Source organism: Culicoides brevitarsis, chromosome 1 (genome assembly GCF_036172545.1).
Source record: "Culicoides brevitarsis isolate CSIRO-B50_1 chromosome 1, AGI_CSIRO_Cbre_v1, whole genome shotgun sequence".
NCBI classification, from domain to species: Eukaryota; Metazoa; Arthropoda; class Insecta; order Diptera; family Ceratopogonidae; genus Culicoides; species Culicoides brevitarsis.
This window is the reverse complement of record NC_087085.1, coordinates 25,039,137-25,063,679: the sequence shown is the minus strand read 5'-3', so window position 1 is coordinate 25,063,679 and position 24,543 is coordinate 25,039,137. Positions and strand designations below refer to the sequence as shown.

Here is a 24,543-nt window from a genome sequence, read left to right as displayed (position 1 = left end):
TAATGAAAAATAAAATATTATGTGAATTTATTTTTATTAAATAAATAATAATTATATTCAAAGCAAACTAGGCAAAAAATATCCTTTTTGGCTAGATAAAATAATTATAACATTAACGAGAACAATGCTGATATTTGATACAATACATTAGAGCTCGTGTTCATGATTAATTAAACAAAGAAGAAAAAACGGAACACGCAATACTAATAAAAAAAAAACTTATTGAAATATAAATAAATTATTAAAAAAGTAAATAAATATTTAATACAGAAAAAGGTAAAGAAAAAAAATGTTAAGATAATAAATTAAATAGTGATAATTGTTCATTTTATTTATGAATTGTGGAAAATTTGATACAATAAATGTAAAGTCTGGTTTCTAAGTGAAAAAAAGTTAAAGCTATAAAAAATTAAATGAAACAGAAGGCTTACATTAACATTACAATACAACAATGGAAAAGCTATAAAAGTGTTGATTGATATTTTATTCTGTTTGAAAAAAATTTAAAAAAGCCTAATTTATTTTTTATTATAGATTTTTTTATTTTCCAGAATGTAATTTTTTAGTGACTTTATTTTTAATTTAATCAATTTATTTTTCTTTATTAATTGAGATAATTTTAAATTTCACGTAAAAATTAAAGTAAATTTTTTATGTCAGCAAAATTGTGGGACAAATTCAATTTATTTATTAAAGTATTTGTTCCGACAAATCTTAAATATTTATGTACTCAATTTGATCAACAAATTACTGTTCAACCGACTGTCGTTAATGTTTCAAGTCTATAAGAAAAAAACGAAAAACCACAATTTCTCTTCTTCTCGTCTTCTTTTAAATCCAATCTAGAGAAAAATGAAAAAAAAAGACGAAGTCGTTCTTAACCTTGTAAATAACAAGTTGTGTTGCTATTACATTATAAATGTTCATCGAGTCAATGGATATCACAAACGACGTCGACAACGTCCTTATCTCACCCAAGTGTGCAACAACACAACCGAGCACTCCATAAAATTGATAAAAATTTAAGATCAATTTTCCCTAATTTATTTACTTTAGCTACAGATATTTTTCTTTGCTCTTTTTTGTTTGCTTGTTGTATTATTATTTCTTGCTTGCTTATTTGACGTTTTATTTTTATTTTTTTGAGAAGCAAAATAAGAGAGAAGACGACAAAGGTTATTGTTACCGTCGTTCACGATTATCGTGATGACAATTTCTTATGGTTTCATGGATGACTTTGTCTCTTCTCTGCTTGAGAATCTCAACAAAGGGGAAGAAATTTATTAATTTAGTGAAATTGATTTTTTTGTGGATTTTTTTTATTTGCTTTTAATTCAATAAAATTTCGAGTGATTCAATTTTTTTGAGAAGTTGATAACAATGAGAAGAGGAACAAATTATTTTGATAATATCGGATTAACGAAAGAAAGATAATTAAATTAGATGGACTTCAAGTTACTCTCCTTGAATGCGTAATAACGTATAAGAAGGAATGCTAAAATGAAACACGAGCAGACCTATTTATTAATAATCATATTCTTTAGCGTTCTCTTGAAAACTTTTACCGAAAGTTAATTAAAATTAATTTGATTCGAAATGGACTTCTTGTCTACTTTTTACTAACAACATCCAAAGAAGTCTTAGTTGTAGTAAACTTTTTTCAGTCGTAAGTCAAGGAAAATTCTGTAAAAAATATGAAATGAACAGTGATGATATAACATCCATGAAAGTGTGCGAACAATTCATGTAAGAGAAACTTTTTAACACAGAAAAAAATAATATTGATATAAAAATAATGAAATCACTATCATATTCATGTGTTATTGATATAAGGGAGATAGAATTGTTAATAAAAACAAACAAGCAATATGTGTGTAAATGTATCGGAAGTTACGATGGCATGTTTTTTTTTCAATAGAAAGGAAAATAAAATGAAAAGATTTTTCATACGGTTGAGAATCTATCATACCATGACATGACACAAAGGAAAAAACAAAAGTTATCTTCCAATTTATTAAACTTTGCTCATTTAATAACGTTGGACAGACTTGTTTCGAACGAAAAGTGGAAAAATCGAGCGCGTATTCGGTTTTTATACATGAAATTCCCTCAATGGTACAAAAAAAATTCATAAAGTTTACTACTAAATTCTACTTTATTTTGACAATATGAGAAATTTTGGTCTATCATTTGCCACCTGGAGCATATTTTGCTTCAATTTATCGAAAACGCGTTTGCAAAAAAAAAATATATGAAACAAATTTTTTGCTACAAGCTGTTATCATGTTTGATATGATTGCTCTTCATTTATTGTCCATTTATTACTTCAATATTTTCCTCATCTTTCATCATCATCGTTGTCGTCATCGTTTCCGAGCGTAAATCGAACCCCTTTCATCGGCAGAGAGAAAAGTCAACATTTTGATTGCAAACACCAAATGCATAAAATATTAGCTCCAATATAACAAGACTCTGGTTTCAGACAAAATAAATCACAAAAATAGCATCATACGAGCCCCTATATGAGCTCACATTGAATAAATAAATAAATATTGAAAGGAAATATGAGAGCAGAGAGGAATAAAATAAAAAGGAATTTTGTTTGTGATGGTAAACATTTATATACTCTTGCTTGTGTTTTAGCGTAGTGAAATATTTGCTTGAAAAATGCCATATAAAGTTGTTATTACCTACAAACAATGTTTTATTATGTGGTGTGTGGTTCCAATTTCAATACAATATAATGAATGGACCTGATAATGGAGACGCCTTGCCGATGTGCCTATTTATCAAAAAATGTAGAGTAATCTGAGCCTGTTCGACATTCGAGTTATGCCTCCTGTGAAAGCTATTTTTATAATTTCCCGTGCGCCACACAATATAAATAAATATTCAAGTACCCCAGATAACGCAACCCTCTTTCCTGCGAGAGAGAATAAAATAAAATTCATAACCGAACAACCAACGACGCGACACACCAGAGATAAAATGATGATTGTCGTTTTTTTTGTTGTTGTTTGGTTTTTACTTTTACGCGTTATGCCATTTTATGTATGTTTGTTATTTACTTTAGCTCATAAAAAAACCTCTCGTGTGCGTGCGTATAAAGTCAAAATGACATTAGATTGGTATCTTATCGAATATTAATAAGCTTGACAGTAACCCCAGAGTTGTTGACAAAATTTAATTACAGTACGAAGCAAAGATCCTTCGATGATAGAAACCTAAGGTGACGGAAATCGATTTGATTGCAGATACAGAATTTTACAGACAAAACACACCTGTTGACTCAAAGATAAACGAAAGTTTATGGCACAACTTTAATTCCCACAAGCAATTTTTCACTTCATTCAGAAATTTGTACAAAGCAATAAAATAAACAACTTTGTCTTAATGTTCAGTCCATGTTTATTATTTATGTCAAAAAACACGATTTCTCTTTCTTCTGATGTTTAAAGAGATATATATTAACCCCAGGGCATCTGTTCAGTGATCTATTTTTAGGTTTGTTTATTTGCAAATAGTATCCTTAAATGTCAAAAATGTAATAATATTAAAAGTTTTGGCTTTGTTTGCGTTGGTTTCTTTGAACTTGTTCGATGAAAAACAATAAATAGGTCATAAATATTACGAAAAGTATGTAAAAAGTTTGTCCCTTTGTTTCATAAATTTTCCTTTTAAAAGATAATATTTCTAAACTATTTACTTGATACAAAAATGTTATCGTATTTTTTACAGAACTTTATTTCAAAGGGATTTTTTTACCTAAACAAAAACCTTAATATTTTGAGTAGTATTAAAAGCATCGAAATTTTTTTTTTTTTATATATTTTCCGACATGGAACAACTTGTAATAAGGCTTTTATTTATTTTTTTCAAATTTTATTACAGTGAAAAATAAAATTGAACAGTACATACAAATAATCACTAAGTGAAAATAAAAATTATAGTTGTCCCGTTACACTTTATTAATTTTTAACAAGACCTATTCAGCCAACACTAGGTATATGAAAATTTGGGAAAATTTACATGACAACCACCAAATTATACGCCAAAACACATATTTTCTGATCAATCGATAAAATTTGAGAAAATTTAAATTCTCCTATAATTTGTTTTTTTTTTACAGTCAATTAGTGCCGCTTCAATTGACAATTAAAAGTTTTGTCTGGTACCTTGTGTAAAAATCAGAAAAAAACGAATGGAAAAAATGTAAAAAATTTTTAAGAATTAAATATATTAGACTTATTTGATAATTTTCCGAATTAAAAATTCAAAAATTTTTTAATATATTTTTTTTTGCTTTCTTCAATTTTTTTCAAAATTTTCGGATATCAAACGGACAAACGAAAACGAACTTCTTAAATGAGAAAACCATAGATAATATAATGTAACAAATTTGAAGATTAAAAACCTCTTTGAAAAAACTATCATCCTTTTGGAATAACTAATTACTTGAAATTTATATGTGTAAAAAGTAAAAAAGTTAATTTATATGATGATGATGAAAACATGATATGAATAGACATATGCAAAAAAGGAGCAATTATTTCATTCCCATATTAATGTGGTCTTGAAAAATTTGCATGAAAAAAGTTTAAATTAAAATTTGATTAGTTTCTCCTGCTCATGTTACTGAGTATGTAATGTGTTGCAGAATCGGAAGGTGAATACGAGTTAAATCGGAAAATGATGGTTAGGGACTTTGGGATATTGCAATCAAAGCAAAAGTGGAATAATAAAAATTTAAACGCAAAGAAAATGATGAGGATTAGAGCCTGTTGAAAAATTAATGAATAAATTTAAAGCACATGCAGCAAGCTTCCTTTTAGCGAGTTGCGATGACGACAAGATTTTCCATGAACGACAAGCAAGAAGAAAGTGTTGCAAAATCAGACACGTTTAAGTCTCTTCAAACATTATTTATAAGAACTGTGATTGAATATTTATGTAACATGAAAAGATGCTTATAAATTTTCTCTATTCCATTTTACTTCTTTTTTTTTCATTTTCGATCCATCCATGACGATGATGATGCTAAAATATTAAAATTGTTCAATATGATTGTTTGTACTCCTCCTGTTCCTACCGTCATCGCATCGTCTCTTCTGTTCATCGTGCCGCCGTTGTTGTTATTGTAATGATGATAAAAATGATGTGATGTTACACAATAAAATAAAAACGAACAATGTAAATGTGCTCCATTCTGACATATCATAAATGTATGTGGAATACAACAACAAAAAAATATCAAATTATCATGGTTGAATCAACAGAGTTTTTAGTACGACTTATGCTAAAATATAATATTTTTCCAACAAAAGAAATCTAATAATAAAAAAGGTAAGTAAGTATTTTCCTTATTATTATTGGCTACATTTTCCTTTTTGAATTTTACTGATACATATATGTTTCGTTTAACAAAAAAGGAATATCAGGAAAATTTTCGACTGTTTGTTATTTGTGTGCATGTGGTTCTAATAATGACCGACTATAATGATGAAAAACTTGAATAGGTTACATTTTCCGTGATGCAAGTGGTCGACCACACACACGAAATTTCCACTGAACTCAGTTTGAATTGCCAATCTGCAATTGTCTTTCAAAATATAACGTAAATATTTATCAGAGAAAAGTGTTTCATGCCATGCCATCGTGATGACATGACCAACCAGGTGAAGTGTGATCGTTATAAATGTTTATGAATCACATTGGACAGGAGACAACAGTGCATTTATTTGTGTTCAAACAGAATGAAAAACGACGGGGTTGTTTTTTGCACTAGTAAAGGCGCCACTATGTTACAAACACGGAATCACATCAGATACGTAGAAGCACTAAAAGGCTTTCCTCGTGTAAAAACTACTAGGTACGAGGAAAATTTGGACAGAAACTTTTTAAAGCTGCTAATAGAAAAGAACTAGGAATTATTTTTTTCCTTGTTGATTTCTAGGAAATTTCAACTAGGGAAATTTTTCCCTTTAGTGGATTTTAACTAGAAAACGTTCTTATTGATTTACTCCTAGTAGAAAACTATAATAAAACTTTTGAAAAATCAAAGTGGTTTTCCTAAAATTTTTCGAAAATACGAATTAGTTTTTTTTTACGTTTTTAGCCTTTAAAGAACAAATTCAGCGAAAAAATGAGCATCCTGGAAAACTTGTCCAATACCGCAGACCTGAAAAGCTTGAATATAGTTCTTATGAATGAATAAAATTCAACAGACAGACAACTATATAAACAAAAATTTCCCCCGAAATTCCGGAAAAACGTTTATTTATTGTTACAAAAAATATTAGTGTCAAATACAGACCAAATAACAGCTTAACAAGTGTGTTCATGTTAAGTACGTTTGTTTTTACGTGCTTTTTTTGTGAATGCGGGTGATTTTTTTCGTGACATATACACTTACACAAGCACGTGTACTTATAACAATAATGTGACAAGATAATGCTCTTCCGAAAGTAGGCCATCATGACCAGGAATGTTACATTTGTTTATTTTTTGTGCTTTGTTTGTGCGATGATAACGATGTGTTTTCATCTCTCGAACGGAGAAAATGACGCACAAAATAACGACGATAATAAAGCAAGGAAAACAAGCGAATAAAAAGGTTAAGAATTCAATTTTCACCCCTTTTTACGGAAAAATTTAAGACAAAATCTTTCATTAACTTCCATTAAAAATTTTCTTTGTAATGAAAGGTGCGTCATTTAACGAATCATTTTAGGAGATAATGATGTTCCATTCTTTTTTATGTCTTTCTGCATGAAACATTATTATTATATTATTATTATTATAAATGACGTGTGCCATTGTGACAAACATAATTTGATTAAATTTTATGATAATCCCACCCTAAAAAATATTGTAAAAGTTTCATTATTATAACTCGCATCACGTTCAACTTGTACCGACAAAGTTCACCTTTTATTTTGGCAAAAAATAATAATAATTTTTCAGGTGATAATTAAATATGAGAGTTTAAATTTAATCCGCTTTGCACTATGGATTTAATTGACATTTATTTTTGACGTCTACTTAAAATATTTGTGGATTTTAATATTAATATAAAAGACTCCTTTAATCCAAAAGTGCACCCAAAAGTGAATCTCTTTTATATTTAATGAAAGTCTATAAAATGCGTCAAAATATTCAATTTCGCATCAAAATTGGCACAAAATTAGGACAAGTAATTTCCGACTGAAAATCAGCAAACATTAATTTCGCAAAATTATCATTAATTTAATGTTCAAATCAACGGATTTGAAGTAAATATTAAATTAAAATTTGAAAGCAAGTTTCTTAAATTAAATTTTAAACAACGAGTTTCGTAAATTTCCAAAACCCGAAAAACTTTTGTTGCTCTTTTATTATTATTATTACTAATGGATCTATTGAAAAGTTTTGTGGAACAAATTTTATCCTCCACAACTTTCTTCAACTTTCTTCATAGTTCGTATAAATTTTCACCAAATATCCTTGCCACACACATAAACACAAAGCCGACGATATTTTCCAGTCATTTTAAACTGCTGCAATAATTAGACACGCTAGAAAAGATTCAAAAAGAGCTGCCAAAGTATTTTGTATGAATTGCTTCACAACGTGTTTACTTGCTGCTAACTATTCAGAGAAAAATATAAATAAATTACATATTGCTGCAGCAAGGCGGTTTGTTGCCAAAAACACGTTGTAAAGGTTTTTGTGAAATAAATCCCTTACAGCGAATTTTCTTGCAAATAAAACATTTTGAATAGAGTTGATATGGCTTGCAGCTAAAAAGTGTAGCTATCATTCAGACAAACGAGAATTAATCATGTTCTTGACATGCAACCACGACCGTGTTATTCAAAACGCCTACGAGAATTAATTTTGGAGACAGAGATAAGAGACTTGTTGCTTCCGCATTGACGCTTATCATTACGGTGTGTATGAATACGACACAAGTGTGATTAATTTATCTCTTAAACATCACGTTTTACTTGCTCTTAATTTAATTTTTAGCCCGTTATGAAACATCTTTCACTCATATATATGTCAAATTAATTACTATTATTATCAGTTTCAATCGTAATCAGCTTAACACAAGAGAAAATGTTTTCTGCAGATTCGTTGGGTTTGATAAGAGTGGCAAGGAAAGACTAGACAGACGGAGCAAAATTGTTTACCGAGGAAAATAAGTAAATCCTGTTGAAAAGAACTTTATGTGTGTGTGTGTGCTATTTGTACGACTTGAATACGTTAAGTACATGGAACAAAGTTTTAACAAGCTGTTTATTTTATATTTATCATCGAGAGATGGAGAAGGCTTAGAAACTGTAGTTATGATAAAAGTTAGTAAATATAATGGAAATATTATTAAAGAAAATGTTCGTGAGACAAGCACAGGAATGAAAGCAAAGTATGTAATTGCAATGTGTTGTAACGTTAAATATGCTCAGAAGGTTTTGTTGAAGAAACTTGACTCAAAGAAGATGATGAAATTTATTTTAATAAAGAGTTCTTAAATAATTTTTAAAGACAAAACTTTCATTAATTTGTTGTTTTATTAAAATTTTATTAATTTTAAATAGAAATTGTGGTAAAAAACTACCAAAATTTACTTTTTCATAAACTTCATAGTACAAAAAAAATTAAGAAGTTGATTGCATTTTAAAAAATAAATAAAAATTCAATGAATTTTTTTTAATTATTTTTAAATTTGAAAAATTATTTTGTAATATTTAAATATGTGTTTAAAAAAACGTTCAAAATTTGGAATTACATTTTTTTACGATTTTAAAATTTTTAGAACTATTATTTTGTATTTTCAGATTCTAAACTGTGGCATCAGATTTAATATTTCGATTCTCATTTGTACCGTTACAAAGCAGAAAACTAAAAATTTCATAAAAATGTCTCTTTAGGTTCAACGCTTTCAATCAGACGTTCTCAAAAGAACGCGAAATCACTAACAACCGACAAAATTTAATTCCACCTCTTGTGTAAAAGCTCGAAATCTCATTTCAAGGGAATCCGAGCGTCAACATTTTCTCTTCGCGAATGTAATTATTACGAAACAGAAACCTTTTACAATTCGCAACATCATTCATTATCTTGTTATGTGTTGTTGCCATTGCTTTTTAGCTAAGCAAAGTTTCAAAAGAGTGACACAACACATTGTGCGTTCAAAAGAAACATTTGAATTTCAATATTGTGTGTGTTCTGTTCGCCTTTCACAATCTGGAAAATTTATGTCAATTACATACGCTTTGTGAAATTTAGAAGTCATGTTTGTATTTGCATGTGTTCGTGCAAATAAACAAAACATTTGTGCGAATTTTGTCTTTTGTGTTTTCTCAAAAAAAAAAAAAAAGTTTTCAATGTCATGCCACAAAAATACCACAAAATTCTGTAATTTCCGGTCTTTAGCAACAAAACAAACCCCAAAAATAATAAAAACAAGAAAAAAATCCTAAAATAATCCAATTTGCTAGACTCTAACTTCCTATGCCTAGGATGTCGTCTTGTACGATTATTTGTTTATTTTATCCCTCTAGTGAACTGCGACTGAGATGGAATGAGTGACACACAACAAGAAAAATCTTTATTGTCGTTTTCGAGGTAAACGAAATCCTTAATTGAAAAGGAACGTTTGCTCATTTTTTTCCTTCTTTTTCTATTTTATATCAAATTTTGTTTGCATTAAAAGATTTTCTATTTAAATACCCTTTTTATACATAAATATCTGGCGAGTGGGGCAATGTCCTGTGATGCCTCCCAAAATGTTGGCTTTTGCTGTAACAAAAGCGCCAAAAGCTTAAAGAAATGTCGGGTGCAAAAAATAAACAAGATGATTAAAAGGGACAAATAACCTAAAAGTAATACAAATACACAAAAGCTGAGACAGGTTTTCGGATGGATATTTTGTCGCAATTTCTATTGAGATGTCATGTTTTATTAATTTCTTTGTTTAATGATTTTTTCTGTTTGTGTTTGTGTGAAGGATAAGGATAATTAATTTTAGATTGTTTTTTTTTTGTAAAATTAAGGATTGAGAAGATTTTTTGAGGCCTAAACAATCGCAAAAAACTAAGTTACATTCAAGGACAAATGGAGACGTCTTGTTAATGACGTTTTTTTTGTGGAAGAAGAAAAAGGTTTCTTATCTTTTTAGATTCCGATGCGAAAACAAGAAGAGCGAAAGATGATAAACGGAGGGTAATTGAGTTTATGTTTTTTTATCATTCATTTCTTGTTCTTTTTTTGTAAATAAAGGTTTTTCTTGCTAAAATGTAATTTGAAGACAAAAACAATGGTAAAGTGTAAATAGAAGCGGGTTAGAGACAGAAGTAAATAAATCTAAGAACATGAAAAAAATTGTCAAGCATTTTTTTTATCATTTCAACACATTTATGAAAAATCGCCCGAATACTCATAGAGGTTTCAGTTGAAGTAACTTCACTAATTATTATAATTTTTTTTGGCAAAATGCACTTTGAGGGATTAATTTACTGAAAACGATTTTAACGACGCAACAATATGAATTCGGTATAATTTCTGTTCTGTGAAATAAATTTGTTCTTTCACTCATTGTTAGTGACTGTTTTTTATTCTTTTTAAGTTGTCTCGAAGGAAGCAATTAAAAATTACGTCCCACGATATTTTTCGGAACATTTTTATTTTTGTTATCCCGTATGATGAGGATGTTCAAAGAACGCAAAAGCGGCACACTCGTTTATTAAAAATGTTTCCGTTTATTGGCATGGAATTGAAAATGTCTTTCTTTCTTAGTAAATTGAAATTCATCTCTCGCAATTTCTAATTTGAAATCGTGATAAAAACATTTCGTTCCTTGTTTCGTGTCATGTCGTTCCGGAATTGAAGGAAAATTCATTATTTGCACGCTACAACTGTGTTTTAAAACACAAATATGAACACAAAAACAAACAGACAACAACCTGTAGCATTATTGTTTTTGGTTCTCTGTTTCAGTAACTTTTGCAAATACGACAAACGTTGAGCAGCATATTAACGAGTATTTGTGTTTCATATGTTTGTCTTGTTTATTTATTTCACTTACTAGACTTGAAAATTAATTTAATTTAGAATTTGATGACAAAAAAAAAAATAACAACAAGGTAAAGGTCATTTTTTATCATGACACTGACATTCGTTGAGATAAAATACAAAATCTTTCTTAGATAAACTTTTATTATCTTAATCAAAAGCATTAAATCCATTTAATTTAATTCGAACAAATTCCATTGTGCGACTCAAAATTTTTATTGAGTCACATGTTTTATTGTTGTTTCATCGAAAGGGGAGCTTGATTCAATCCCTCGTTATTTTTACAAAGTTGATTTAAAGAATTTCGATTTTATTATAAAATATTTATTAAATGTTGTGGTCGACAAATAGAAAGTTTTGAAGGTTTTGGTTTCTATCAAAATTCTTTCCAACTTTCAAAGTTTTTTTTAGATATTTTTAGAACGCAAAAAAAACACACCAGCCGCCTCCACTTTTATCTTAGGTTTAAATTTAAATTTTCCCACAGCATAACTCAAATTCTCTTTGTCTCAAATCAAAACTGGCTTTATGAAAGTTTAAAGTAGAAAAATTGGAATGTTGCATGAAATTAATAAAACTTCCCAGAGTTACCTTTTCACATTGTTTATTATTTATTTTGAAAAATGCGTTGTATGCAATCGGAGTAAATTTAACTGATGGATAAAAAATCGACGGGAAAACAAATTTCACGAATAGTTTTATATGAAAGTAAAGAATTCTCATTAATTTCGTAATTTTCTCTGTTAAATTTTCGTTTAAGACCTAAGTTAAAATGACCCTATTAATGAGTATGATTGAATAAAAATTATTAAATTCATAAATTTACTTGTATGATAGTTTAAAAAATATGCTTAAACGTTTTTTTTTTGTTAAGAGGATAAAAATATAAGAGGTACGAACCATAAATGAAAAATAAAAAAAAAATAGAGAAAGTAGTCGTCATAACGACATACTAAACCGCATTTCGAGGTTGCATATGTATCTTTGCTTTTCGTGCTCCTTATTCCAGATTTTTTTACTCACGGACGACAAGTCGAGTTTAATACCGCATTTTTTCTTCGAAATGCGGTAAAAAGTTAAATTCATTTGGATTTATTTTTATTATTCATTATACAAATTTTCATCGTTAAGAGCTACGTCTAGTGATACTTTTACATTTAACATGAAAATAATTTTAACAAAATAACTTGCAAGATTTAGGATACGAGTAGAAGAGATAAACCCAAAATATTTTAAAAATTTTTGATAAAGTTAATTTATGATTTCAATTTTAACATCTTAACAACAGAAAAAGTAAATTATTTCTACAAAATATATAGTGCTATTCAAAAACTGGGAACAACAAATGCATTTAAATATTTTTAACAAATATGCAGAAATATTACTTTCTCACAAATGCAAAAAAAAAACAAAATTGTTGAAATTTTTCGTTTCACTCGAATTTGGAAGATAGTTCTTGCTAATATGTTGCCAAAAATAGCTTACATTTTATACTCCATATTTTAATATGTTTACTGATTCACAATTGATGATGAAGGGAATTTACGTACAAAATATCATCGCATGCTCCGATAAACCTGACATAATTCCCTTGTGAATGTTATTTAAATAGGATTTTGATTTCGTTCTGAATATTTTGTTGCATAAATTTAATATGATATGATTTGGTTTTGCTCGTCTCATCCATTTGCAACATTCTAAAGTTGATGATTCAAGTTTTTGAAACACGTGTCAAAATAATAAACATCTGTAAGGGGCGACAAGATTAAATACCCCAGCAGAAACATATTTTGCGAACCAAATATTTTCGTTTCCTTAATCCCTTAGAGATTCTCACCTGAAATAATAATGAATATGTAGGTAAGGAAAAAAAAGAAATAAAATTAATTCAAAAAATAATGATACTTAAATTAAAATAACTCTAGAAGAAGAAAATATCAAGGACATCAGAAAACGCGGTAAAAATTAAAGTGTGAAAATTTTTTCCTACAACCAGATTGTTTTACACGAAACAAAAAAAAACAAAAAGTGATGATTCAAAGAAATATTGTGTCAGCATTTTATTTTGAAGAACGTTGGCAAGGCACTACAGAAAATTAATGTAATAATAAGAAAAGAAGAGCTTTATTATCTGTGTCTAAATGGCTCGGATTATTTGGGTGGCTGAGACCAGCAGGTTGATAATAAAAAATAATGAATATTAAATTTGATATTTCCATCTTGCTTTTTCTTTTTTCTAAATTGTAAGACGAAATTTAATTCCATTTTGCTAGGAATAATGCAAAATAATTATAATGGCTTGACTTTTAATGACACTCATAACAATATTTTAATAAGACAGTACCCTTATTCTGTTTCAATTCTTTGGTCATCCGTTATTCAGTTAAATTTAGACATTTTTAAATGAACAAAGTTATTTTAGTCAATTTTTAGAATTTTACTGACAAAAAAGGGCTTAAAATCATTTGAATAAAAAGTAAGAAAATTCTTTTATGATTTTTGAAGTCTTTTGAACCCAGCTTTATTTATTATTTTTGATTTTTAACATCAAATATTAGCTATTTTGACAATGTTTGGGATTTTATATATATACTTTGAAAAAATTAAAATCGATGACTATAAAAATTTTAAACCTTTCGATTAATTTTCAATAAAAATATTTTTTTTATTTTTCGATTCATTAAATTATTAATTTAGTTTTTTATTTTTTTTTTTTCAATACATTTTTGCACGTATTTTTCTTTCCTGCTGATAATGAAGAGATTTTCCGTTATTTACCTAAGAACTTTAAGCTCTTAAATTGTTTTGTAAGATTTTACTGCACCTCGTCTAATAAATTGCTTGCGCTGAATCGAGAAAAAAAAATGTCAAAAAATACATTTTATTCACTTATCTCCCTTTGTATTTTGTTCTCTTTGTAGCAAAGCACGTGCCCATTACAATGTAAGAGTGCAACAAAATGTAATTAAACTAATTAAATCATGAAAAACAGAAACCTTTCAAACAATTTTCAACACAAATAGCTGGCACGTTTAAAGAAAATTGGTTCAAAAACTTTTAACGAACTACAAATCGGTTCATCATCAACGCATCTTTCCAGTTTTCACAACTAAGATGTGGCAATCGCACACACTTAATAACAATAATAACAGAAAGCAATTTGTTTGCGTGTTCTTGAGAGATACAGAGCCAAGAGACGATTCGTACGAGACAGGATGAGCACACTTATGTAAACAGTTAATCAAATAAACTTATGTGCTCACATGAATTTGTTGGAATAATACGAATGTAAATTTATCTTATAAAAAGCGAGTGTATAGCAACAACGATTAGATAATGTACAACAACAACAACAAGATGCGGTTTAGTCTCTTTCCCCCTCCATATGTGAGCAGAACGAAAATTTAAATAAGGTTTAATGTCTCTCTGTGAACTTGGCTTTGAATTTTCACATGTAGTTAATATATTGCAAATAAATTTATTTTAATGTGGTTGCTGCTCATCTCATGTCGAGCATTCTGTTGAATATTCAAACTGGCCTAGATTTCTTCTTCTTTTTTTTTGCTTCTTCTGGAGACACAAAGTCTACATTGCTCTATTTCATTTTTTATCTATCTTTATGGTTGTACAACAAATTGAAAGCTTATTAAAAATTAACTTTGTTTGTTCAATGTCCACCGTCGTTGTTAGGCCACTTTCATTTTATCTCGCTCATTTTCTACGTATTCCCTGATGGGTAACAAACTTTGTTCTACTCCACTGTCGGCTTCCATAAAAGTTGTAGAAAAAGTTGTTAACTTCTTTTCTCATGAATATAAAATACTGTATAATTGAAAGTGCTGTTCATGTCACCAGTTGAATATATCAAATGTACGGCGAGCGTTGGAAGAGAACGAGAAGGGAGTAGATCATGCACAATGAGCACGGTAATGAAATAAAAATATATTGCAAGTTGAAAACATTTTAAAAATATTTTGTAGCTGGAAGAACTTTTTATGTCGCTCGAGCTTCTTGAGTATTTAAATATGAGAAATTGTAGAGAGGGAGGCATAATTGCAGTACAAATCCCTGTTGATGTCAAACCACTTGATGTTTTTCTGTATTGTGCAACGAACAGCAGACGAAAGACAACGATAAGGTTCTTATTTACAGTAAGTACCCGTCAAACTTAAAGGATATAATAGACTTATTAAAAAGTAATGCTGTTACGGTGATTATAATGGGAATGATGATAGTGACAAAAATTTTAACATAATTATTAGGGATCCTCAAAATATTTGCACCTGATTATATTTTATATTATTTACAAATTTAAACTCAAAAGTGAAAAAGTGACTTTAAAAAATTATCTAAGTTTCAAAATATAATATCTCATTAAAGCAAATTTAGTTCGTTTTTTTGTGAGATTTTAACGAAAACTTTTTTTTTTACTTTTTATTCCAAAAATATATCCATTTTTAAATTTAAATTTTTTCTTCTGATTTTTTCTACAAAATGAAAATGTCAGTACATGAAAATCGACATAAAAAAATTAAAATTTTTGAGGGTCTCTAATAAATTATGCTCTTTGAAAATTGAGGTTTCACAAATTTTTACATCATTGCATCTTAAAAATTTCTCTTAAATAATAATAATAATAAATGTCGCTTATTATTATGGGACGATACTTCGCCGATCATTCGACTATTTTCATTTTATTTCCCGTTTGAAATCAATTGAAAATTCTTGATATTGCGTCACGTGTTTCCTGTGTTATGCAAAACTTTGTTAAAATTTCAATCTCTATTTTCTTCAATGACTGGTAATTGATAGCGAAACAAGAGATACAGAAAATAGCATAATAAAACAAGCGCCAACGAAAAAGTTGTCTCAACTATGAAGACATAAAAGTTAAACGCTTTCTGGAATTTTATTACTGATGTTGCAAAACATTTTTATTATCTTGTCTCAGTTTGTACTCTTTTCTCTGTTCCACTGTATTTTTATGTTTTTATAGCGAACAACTAACAAAGCGTTTTGCCTTTGTCTTTGCTTGCAAGCGAATTTTGTACGCTAGAAAATTCCTTTCTTCTCGTTTCTTATCTAGCTCTCTAATCATGCCAGCTGCTGTTTGTTGTTGTTATTGTGAGCAGAAAAGCAGAAATATTTTTATTCCAACGCAAAAGAACTGATTATATTTTTTCTGTGTTGCGCTTTTGTATAAAAATAAAAAAAAATCAGTAACTTCAAGTGGAAAAAGGTCATATGCCTTAACTTACGAGCGACTGTGACAATATGCAAAAACAAAAAAAAACAAGATAGTAAAAGCTTTTTTCATTAAATAAAACGTCAAAAGGGGGAAATCAAATAATAAAATGTCGTCTGAATAATTTTCCATATCAAAATGCTCTCTATTTTAATTCTATTTGTTGAAAACAGAACGTGATATTTATTTGTTCTGAATACAAAAATGCTCGATTGATCATTTTTTGCACATAAAATAAATTTACAACAATAAATATTAATGAAGTTTATTCGTTTATTGTGTTTTCGGGTTTGTATATTTATTTGTGAAATATCAAAGAATTTTCATCTCAATCAATGTCTTTTTTTTCTGCGTATCTAGTACGTCGCCGATTAATTATTCAAAAAACCAACTCACAATATAGAAATTCAATAAATGTTTAATATCAAAATAAATTTTCAAGTATTCTTGAGGCGAAATTACGAGACAAAGCAAATATTAATCCATTAATGATGAGAATTATGAACCGATTTGCAAATCATTGTGTGGTTTCCAAGCAATTTCGAACTTTAATTTAATTAATTGCGACTAATTTTTGCTCTAGAATAAAGGAGGGAAGGAAGTAAAAACGGCAAATTTTTATTTATAGTTCAACACCTTTCTTCCCGTACTTTCTGCTTAGAGTTAGCGGGAAAATGCGGCGTTGTCATAAAGATTAATTTTGAAATATTAAAATTAATGAATAATGAAGTGACCCAATTATCATGCTTGTTTGAATGAGAAGAAGATATAATAATTTCAACAGGAGCAAGATGAAAGGTTGCCAAGGTACGTTGAATAAAATGGAGTAGAAACCGCACAAACGTAAGTCATGTTTTATTAATCAATGGAACAGGATCAAAAGATTGCATATTCTTAAAAAAAAAGAAGCGATCTTGATAATAATTTACTGTTAGGTACTGAAAAATGAAAACTTCATACCAACGCAAGAACTTACGGATGATGGAGTTATCACAAAATCAGATTACAAGAGATACATTTTCCGCTAGCGGTGATCTTACATCAGTAACAATCAGTCAAATAACAAAAATCCATCTTCGTTCCAATTTAGAGTTTTATGTGAAAAATTTTCCACCACTTAAATTTATTACCTGAATTTTGTTTCAGCTTTAAGTCTCGTGCTCAGATGATAAATTTTCCGAGAAAGCATTACCGATAGCTGAATGGTACAGTGCAAAAGACACAAAAAGAAGCTGAAACGAAAGATAATTTTTTTGTTTATTTTTTCCTACGCTATTTCCATTCATTGCTGGCAGCTATAAAGACCAACATTTTCTCAGCCGTTTAAAGAGAACACTGGACTTGTCATTACCAAACTCTTAAATATGCCTAGAGAAAAGACAAAAGATCATTTTAATACTCTGTGATTCGATTATCAAGTTTTGTGTCTCTTTCCTTTTGAAGGATGACAACCCTTTTCTTCGTCATTTCCTTCGATAATAACTTTATCTGTCTACATTTGTTTCCAACCACCATTCGTTTCATTTTACACTCGAATCTTGATGATAATAATAATAAAATAAAAAATTGAACTCTTGCCGTCAGAGAAAAGAAGAATCAAAGTCGGTGTTTACCTTTTATATTCATGAGGTATCAGTTTCAGAAAAAAACATGAAAGAATATTGAATAAATATGTAGACATGAAACGACGAAAAAAGTTAAGCCATCCACAAAAATACACACGTATTTAGATGGATATATAAAAGTTGTCGATATTTGATCTTACTTTATTTAGGATGAATACAATGAAGCAGCTTACAGACATGAAATCAGATCATTTTGGATTATTGAAGCGCATAAGCAAGAAGATATGGATGAAACATATGTAAAAATACTTTCACTTGGAAAAGAAGGGGAGCGCTGCAGACATAAGAATGGGGGAATTTGTACCTCTATTCAAATCAAATACCTAACTCGTTACACATAACACTCGATTTCGATTATGCGACATGTGATTCAATAAATCGAAAAATTGAATCTACAATGTGAAACAGGAGACGGGAGAAAAATTTCAAGATGTTTTGAAGATACTTTAAAACTTTATATGCGTACCTTACGGATTGAAAATGGGTGATATTGACCCTTTGAATGGTATAGATATGAAAAAGGGCTTAATCTGACCTCCTTTATAGTCAATCACTTACAAATTTTTAATCAGAGGTCAAATGTGTTTGATTTTCTTCTAGAAATATGATATGCTGATCATATTTTGATTGAGTGATTTAATTTCATTTTACGGATTATATTGAATTATTCCTCGTAAAAAGGTCAAATGCTAAAATTACATCGAAGTTTGATCTACCAGAGTCTCAATATTCAAAAGTTTCAATCTGTCAGTGTATGTTGGGACAGAGTAAGTGTTACAAAATAACAAAAATTGCTTCTAAATCGACTAATTTTTTGAAGATTAAATCCATTAAAAAAATGAAGTACCAAAAAGGATTAAAATAACCCATTTTTAATCCAAAGGGTTCTTATGTCAAGAAGGAAACAAAGCATGAATATTAATTAATTACTCTCAACCATTTTGTGATGAAATACTGAAACAAATTGAGCGTGATAATTAAATTTGATAAAAGAAATAAATCATATAGTAACCAAAACATCCCATCCCAAGATACTTGTCAGAGCTGTGAATATTGCTTTTTTGTTCCAACTCATTCTTTAATCTTTATTGTATAAATTTTTTCCTTGGATTATAGTCAAGAGCAGTTCTCTAGCCTGTCATATTTTTGCACTGCTAATATTAAAAGCTTAATGTAATCTAAAAAGTAGGATAAAGCAGAAAACTTTTCCATGTAAAAAATATGAGAAACTCATCTTTTGTATTCATTTTTTTCTGATATTTTTCTGTGTGCAAGATTACCTAGTAGGAAATACCGCAAAACAATCAATGTTGCTTAAAGATTTACGGACAACGCTTTTTCATTATGTTTATTTTTATATAAGCGGAATAAACGTTTTTTTTTTCTTTGCTCGTTATTCACATCATTTAAAACGTTACAATTGTGAGACAACAGGCAAAAACAAATTAAATTTAAAGACTCAGTCTACGAAGATTCACTTCGATAACACAAATTTCTGTTGTTTTTGGGTAGGTTAAAATAAGAATTAAGGAAAATGAAAAACTTTTATTTGTTTATTTATTTTGATTGTCTTTGTCCTTGTTTTTGCTCACATTTCTAACTTTTGTTTAATTTTTATTATTTTCTGTTAAAAGGAAGAAAGAAAGAATGGGAATTAAATTGGTATTTTCCAAGCAAAATATTGACGCAAAACAAAGAAATAAAGTCATAAAATTTATGAGCTTTTTTTAATTGTCAGAAATTTATTTTTATTCTGTTTCTCTGAAAGGAAAAAAAAGAATCTCTCTGGTAATCATGTTAAAATGTCTATATTTACTCACTCGTCACTTTTTTCAACGTCTCCGGATTTGCCTTGTCAACAAATGTCAACAACGTGATTCTTACGGGAAATGTAAGATTTTGAGGGATTTGTATCTGGCGTACCAAAGTTCGTCACCAAAGTTGATATTATGACATTTTTTTATACAATTGTTATAAGAAGGAATGATTATGTTCGTTTTAGTCTTTAGAGATTTTTAGTCGGTAATTTTTGTGTGTATTTGCATGAACCCGTACCAAAATCCGCGTTCACTCACACCAGTCACAAGGGAAATGAACCTTCAATTTGAGAGTGACGAAAAATTTTCAAGCAAAAAAGTTTGAAGCGTGACTGACAAAGAAAAGGGTCAAATTTCGGTTCTATTAAACGCAACAAAATGACAAAATCATCTTGTGCGACAATCATGAAAAGGAAAAAGTTAGTTAAAGGACAATCAAGGCATTTGGTGTGACAAAGCAAGATTCGAAGTTACTATTACTTTTTTCATTTCATTTTATGTCATCGTTTTTAAAGTAGGCGACATCAGGTTTCTATGATTGTACAAAAAATGTTTCAACAACAAGAGGGGAAAGATAAAAAAAATATTAAATACAAAGGACATTTTATGCGGCACGCGTCAATATCACACGACTGGATATTAAAGTTGACACCACCGGGGACAGTTTTCTTCTAAATTGACAGACAGTAAAAAAAAGTGAGCATCTCCGCTGGATATTCTACAAAGATTCAAGAGCAACACGTAATAACCATACCTAATTTTATATTCATAATACCTGTTTCCGTTTACCTTTTTTTTTCTGCACTTCTCTCGTTTCATCTTATTTTTTTTCACGATGTTCTGCTAAGAACGTAATGGGGGAGAAGTACATTATTACTACTTTTCTTCATTCTGAAAAAAAAATCTATAAATAACTTTTTTTTCTTGGTAATGGATTTTATTTTACGGTACGTTACATTCGACGGGATGCGATGTGATATTTCCGATGATGACTCTTTTTATGTCGTCCTAATGGGCTTCGGACAGTGGTGACGACGAAAATAATTAATTCACGAAAATCTCTATTAAATTAATTAACCACACTTAAATACAGCCGGACACGATGAATGAGCATTAACACTCCTTTTTTGAGTATTAATTTTTTCAGTTCGTTTGTTTAAATGGTGGTGATTCTGCGAAAATACGAAAAAAAAATTGTTAAAATGGACGTGAATAAAAAAAAGAGGAAAACCGCCGATAACCTTTTTTTTTTGAACTTTAAAACTTTGTGACAGTTCAATCCGTAATAAAGTTCAACCACACGAATGTTTTTTTATTATTCATGAACAATCATTTATTTTAACGTATGCCATTTAAAGTAGCTTCAAACCATGAATTGATTGAAATTTGTGCATTTTATGTGTATGTTACTGAATTTTGACCGAACATCGCCCCAAAACCATTTCATGTTGGATGTAAAACACAATAGAGCACTTTTGTGTCTAAAAATAGAACATTCATAACAAAGAGACAACACAAAATTTTCGCCCACCTGTAGGTTGTTGAGCACAAGTTCGTTTTTATTTTAGAACATTCTTTTTATTATACATAATAATTATTTGAAGATGTTAGCAGGGGCAATAATGAACTCAGAAATATATAGAAAATATATAAAAAAGGGAACCACAGTTGATTGATTACGGAAATAGGTACCAGTCGTCTCCACCTAGTAACTCAACGCAAAAAAAAAATATGAGTTTAATTTTTTTATTTAATTTGTGAGTCATCTTGCTGCAAATGAAAATACTTAATTAAAACAACAATAAAATAATAATTGTTGATGTTCGATAAATAATCAAAACGTGCATTTGACAATTTCGATTTTTTTTAAATTTTAAAATAACTTAATCAACAGTTTTTGAATGGAAAATTAATTACAGAACTGAACTTAATTAACATGGTTTTATATGAGGGTAGAATTCGACCATTAAATTAATTATCATTGCATGCTTCACCATTGAACTTGTACAAATGATAACATCAGATCAGCGTGAAAGGTTACAACAATAATAAATTAATTAAAGAGACCGTTAAATGTATGCAAATCAAAAAAATTATTGAAATGGAATGTATTTAAAATTGATCAATTTTTTTCAATATCGGTGATTGATTGCTTTTGATGATTCAAATGCCTAAAATAAATAAAAAAAATCATACAATATGAAGAGTTTACTATAAACCCATAATAATACTTTAAAATTTTTATTTTCACTGAAAATGCGATTTTATTTACTTTTAAGCTCTCAGTAACGTGCGTCTTTTCTCAAAATATAAAATAAGGAAATTACGTAAACTTGAGTTGAAAATCTAATTGAATAAGTATCACATTTTCCTGATATTCTTTTTATATATGGTGCGCCTTTTTTCCGCGCGCATTTTTCATTTATTATTTATTTCTGTCATGTTCTCTTAATAAGACAAGTAATAAATTAGATTTTTTACGATACTCTTGTTGTAAATATTGAAAAAAAACCATAAATTTTTAACGCTATATTATATACACAGATTTTACATTAAATGGCTTCACCCCTTCCATTATTGCGATCCTATTCAACGGATAATCAAAGTAAAGTACAAGAATGGGGTAAACGGTTCTCGTTACGCAGGAAGGCAACAGAAGGAAAGGTAAGTGATGGCCCTTATTTTATACCATTTTTTTTTCTTTTTCAAACTTTTTTTAAACTTTTCATCGTTCCACGTTATTTTTATTATGAAAAAAAAAATGAGAAATCTGATACTTTTTTTGATCGACATTCGACAGATAATTGGTGTTAATTACAACTTTTTATCAACTCTTCAAAGTTGAACGATAATAATCGAACATTATCTAGCAAAATTTAATTAATTGTGAAAATTACGATGCAAATAATAGTGATCACAAAAGAGCGATTACCGTGTAATTATTTCTATAGATGAAGTGTTTTGCTCTAAAAAGAGCACATCTTGTCTCTGGAGTGTAAATACAAAAGCAATTAAATGTTGTTTGTCATTTCCCTAGCATGATCTCAACTTTCTTCGAATGCATCGAAAGTGTGGTTCTTATGAGACACATTGTTTCTTATGAGACTGTATGGCAGTGTTTGCTTTTTGCGCGCGTGTGTTAAATATTATTATAATATTAAATATCACCCCAACACCTTGTGCCTTGCAATTACTTACTTGCACAAGATTGCATTAGCGCTTCAAATTAATTGGATGTTGCCGCACCATAATGCTCGTTAAACGACGGAAGAGACGGGAAATCTAAAGTGTTATAATGATGGTGCTGTGCAATATCGTCACGCACAAAAGTTTTGACTTTGCGGTTTTCTTCTCTATCAGAATAAATTACAAAAGTTTCCGTTATCGATCGTTTTATTTCTCCCTTTCTCTCATTAATTTTTTTTTTAATTTCAATCGTTGTCAATTGCACAATAACTGCATGCAGGACTCAACATGCTCAAATTTACGTAACAACAATAGTACCCGGCGATGCTCGTCGTTAAAGCAACCTCCACCTCCCAATGGCAGCAGTGACTTCAAATCGCCAACATCAGCGTCCATCGATGAGAATGCCCCGACAACAAATTACATGAATATCACGTCGCCGTCACCGATGACGACTGCAACGACTGTGCCAAAGCGCCCAAAATGGGAGGTTATCGAACATTTTAAGAGTCACGATAATGGCATGGATTCCGTGAGTAGCAGTCTAATAGCGGTACGTATCTACTTTATAACAACAACAAAAAAAAACGTAAAAATAAATAAAAAATGGGGAGAAAAGGGTTGTGATTTAAAAATAGATGGGTCGGTCGCCTTACTAATAAATTTATAATTATAGGCTGGCATAACAACATTTAATTTGGACGATAGTCAATCGACATATTCAAAACAGCTACACCGAAGTGCGACTGCCTGCTCGCGCGGCTTTGGACCATATAACATCGGTAAGTGCCGTTGCGGATGCTTTCATCATCTTAAGTGCTTGGTTATTATAATTTAATTACTTTTTCCATGTTTAATCATATTATTTGCCGACCTTACCTTTTCGTCTCCTTCCAACCACTGTAACTGTAACCCTTGATTTTTATAACATTTTCTTGTTCCACTGCGAGATGTGTCTAATGAAATAAAAATTTGTAAATAAAATTTTATTTTTTTGTATGGAAACACACAGTGCAAAACGATGATTTTCCAGAGTCCCAAGGCAAGGATGACGACACAAAGAGTGTTGGGAGATGTAATTGTATGGGAAAGGTGCTGCGACGTATTTTTTGTTCACACAAATTTAAGAATGTGCAGGCAAGTGAAATATTTTTCTATTTTAAGGCGAAAAATTTAATATTTTCATTTTTTGTGTCATCAGAATTTTTATAAGGGGTGCGAAATTTTTTAAAAATATTTTTGTTTGTTATTTTTAACGTTTTTTAAAGTTAAAGATGTTTTTTTTAAATATCATTAGTTAAATTAATATCTTCTCAAAATAAAATTTAAGAAAAAAAGTAATTTTATCACGTAACCTTATTTTATTTTATCTAGACGTAATGAAGTCTTATAAATTGCATTTAAACATGTTTAATTCGTTTTTTTTTTGTAAAATTTTTATATAAACTGTAATTTTTCAATATTTTTTAATCGAAAATGTAAAAAACAACTTCCAAGTTTACTGATTTTGACACAAATTGAAATAAATAAATTAAATCACTTGAGTAAATCACAGAACTATTTTGCACCTGAAAATTACTTTTTTACCTTTTATACCAATGTTGGAGAAATAAAAAAT

General features: G+C 29.2%; 1 protein-coding gene across 1 annotated transcript; it reads left to right on the top strand.

Annotated features, from left to right (window-relative positions):
• The first annotated feature begins 235 nt into the window (after positions 1 to 235).
• Positions 236 to 24,305, top strand: LOC134837497 (uncharacterized). Its single transcript, XM_063852877.1, has 7 exons — positions 236 to 276; positions 5,277 to 5,343; positions 22,284 to 22,403; positions 23,206 to 23,478; positions 23,602 to 23,707; positions 23,938 to 24,062; positions 24,300 to 24,305. Exons 3-7 carry the CDS (start codon positions 22,296 to 22,298, stop codon positions 24,303 to 24,305), a joined length of 618 nt encoding a protein of 205 aa, XP_063708947.1. The 5' UTR covers positions 236 to 276; positions 5,277 to 5,343; positions 22,284 to 22,295.
• The last annotated feature ends 238 nt before the right edge of the window (positions 24,306 to 24,543 follow it).

Coding starts and splice junctions, on each gene's coding strand:
- LOC134837497 (XM_063852877.1), top strand. CDS start 22,296: ATGGCTTCACCCCTTCCATTATTGCGATCCTATTCAACGGATAATCAA. Junction 22,404..23,205: donor GGAAGGCAACAGAAGGAAAG/GTAAGTGATGGC, acceptor AACTGCATGCAG/GACTCAACATGCTCAAATTT. Junction 23,708..23,937: donor CTTTGGACCATATAACATCG/GTAAGTGCCGTT, acceptor GGAAACACACAG/TGCAAAACGATGATTTTCCA.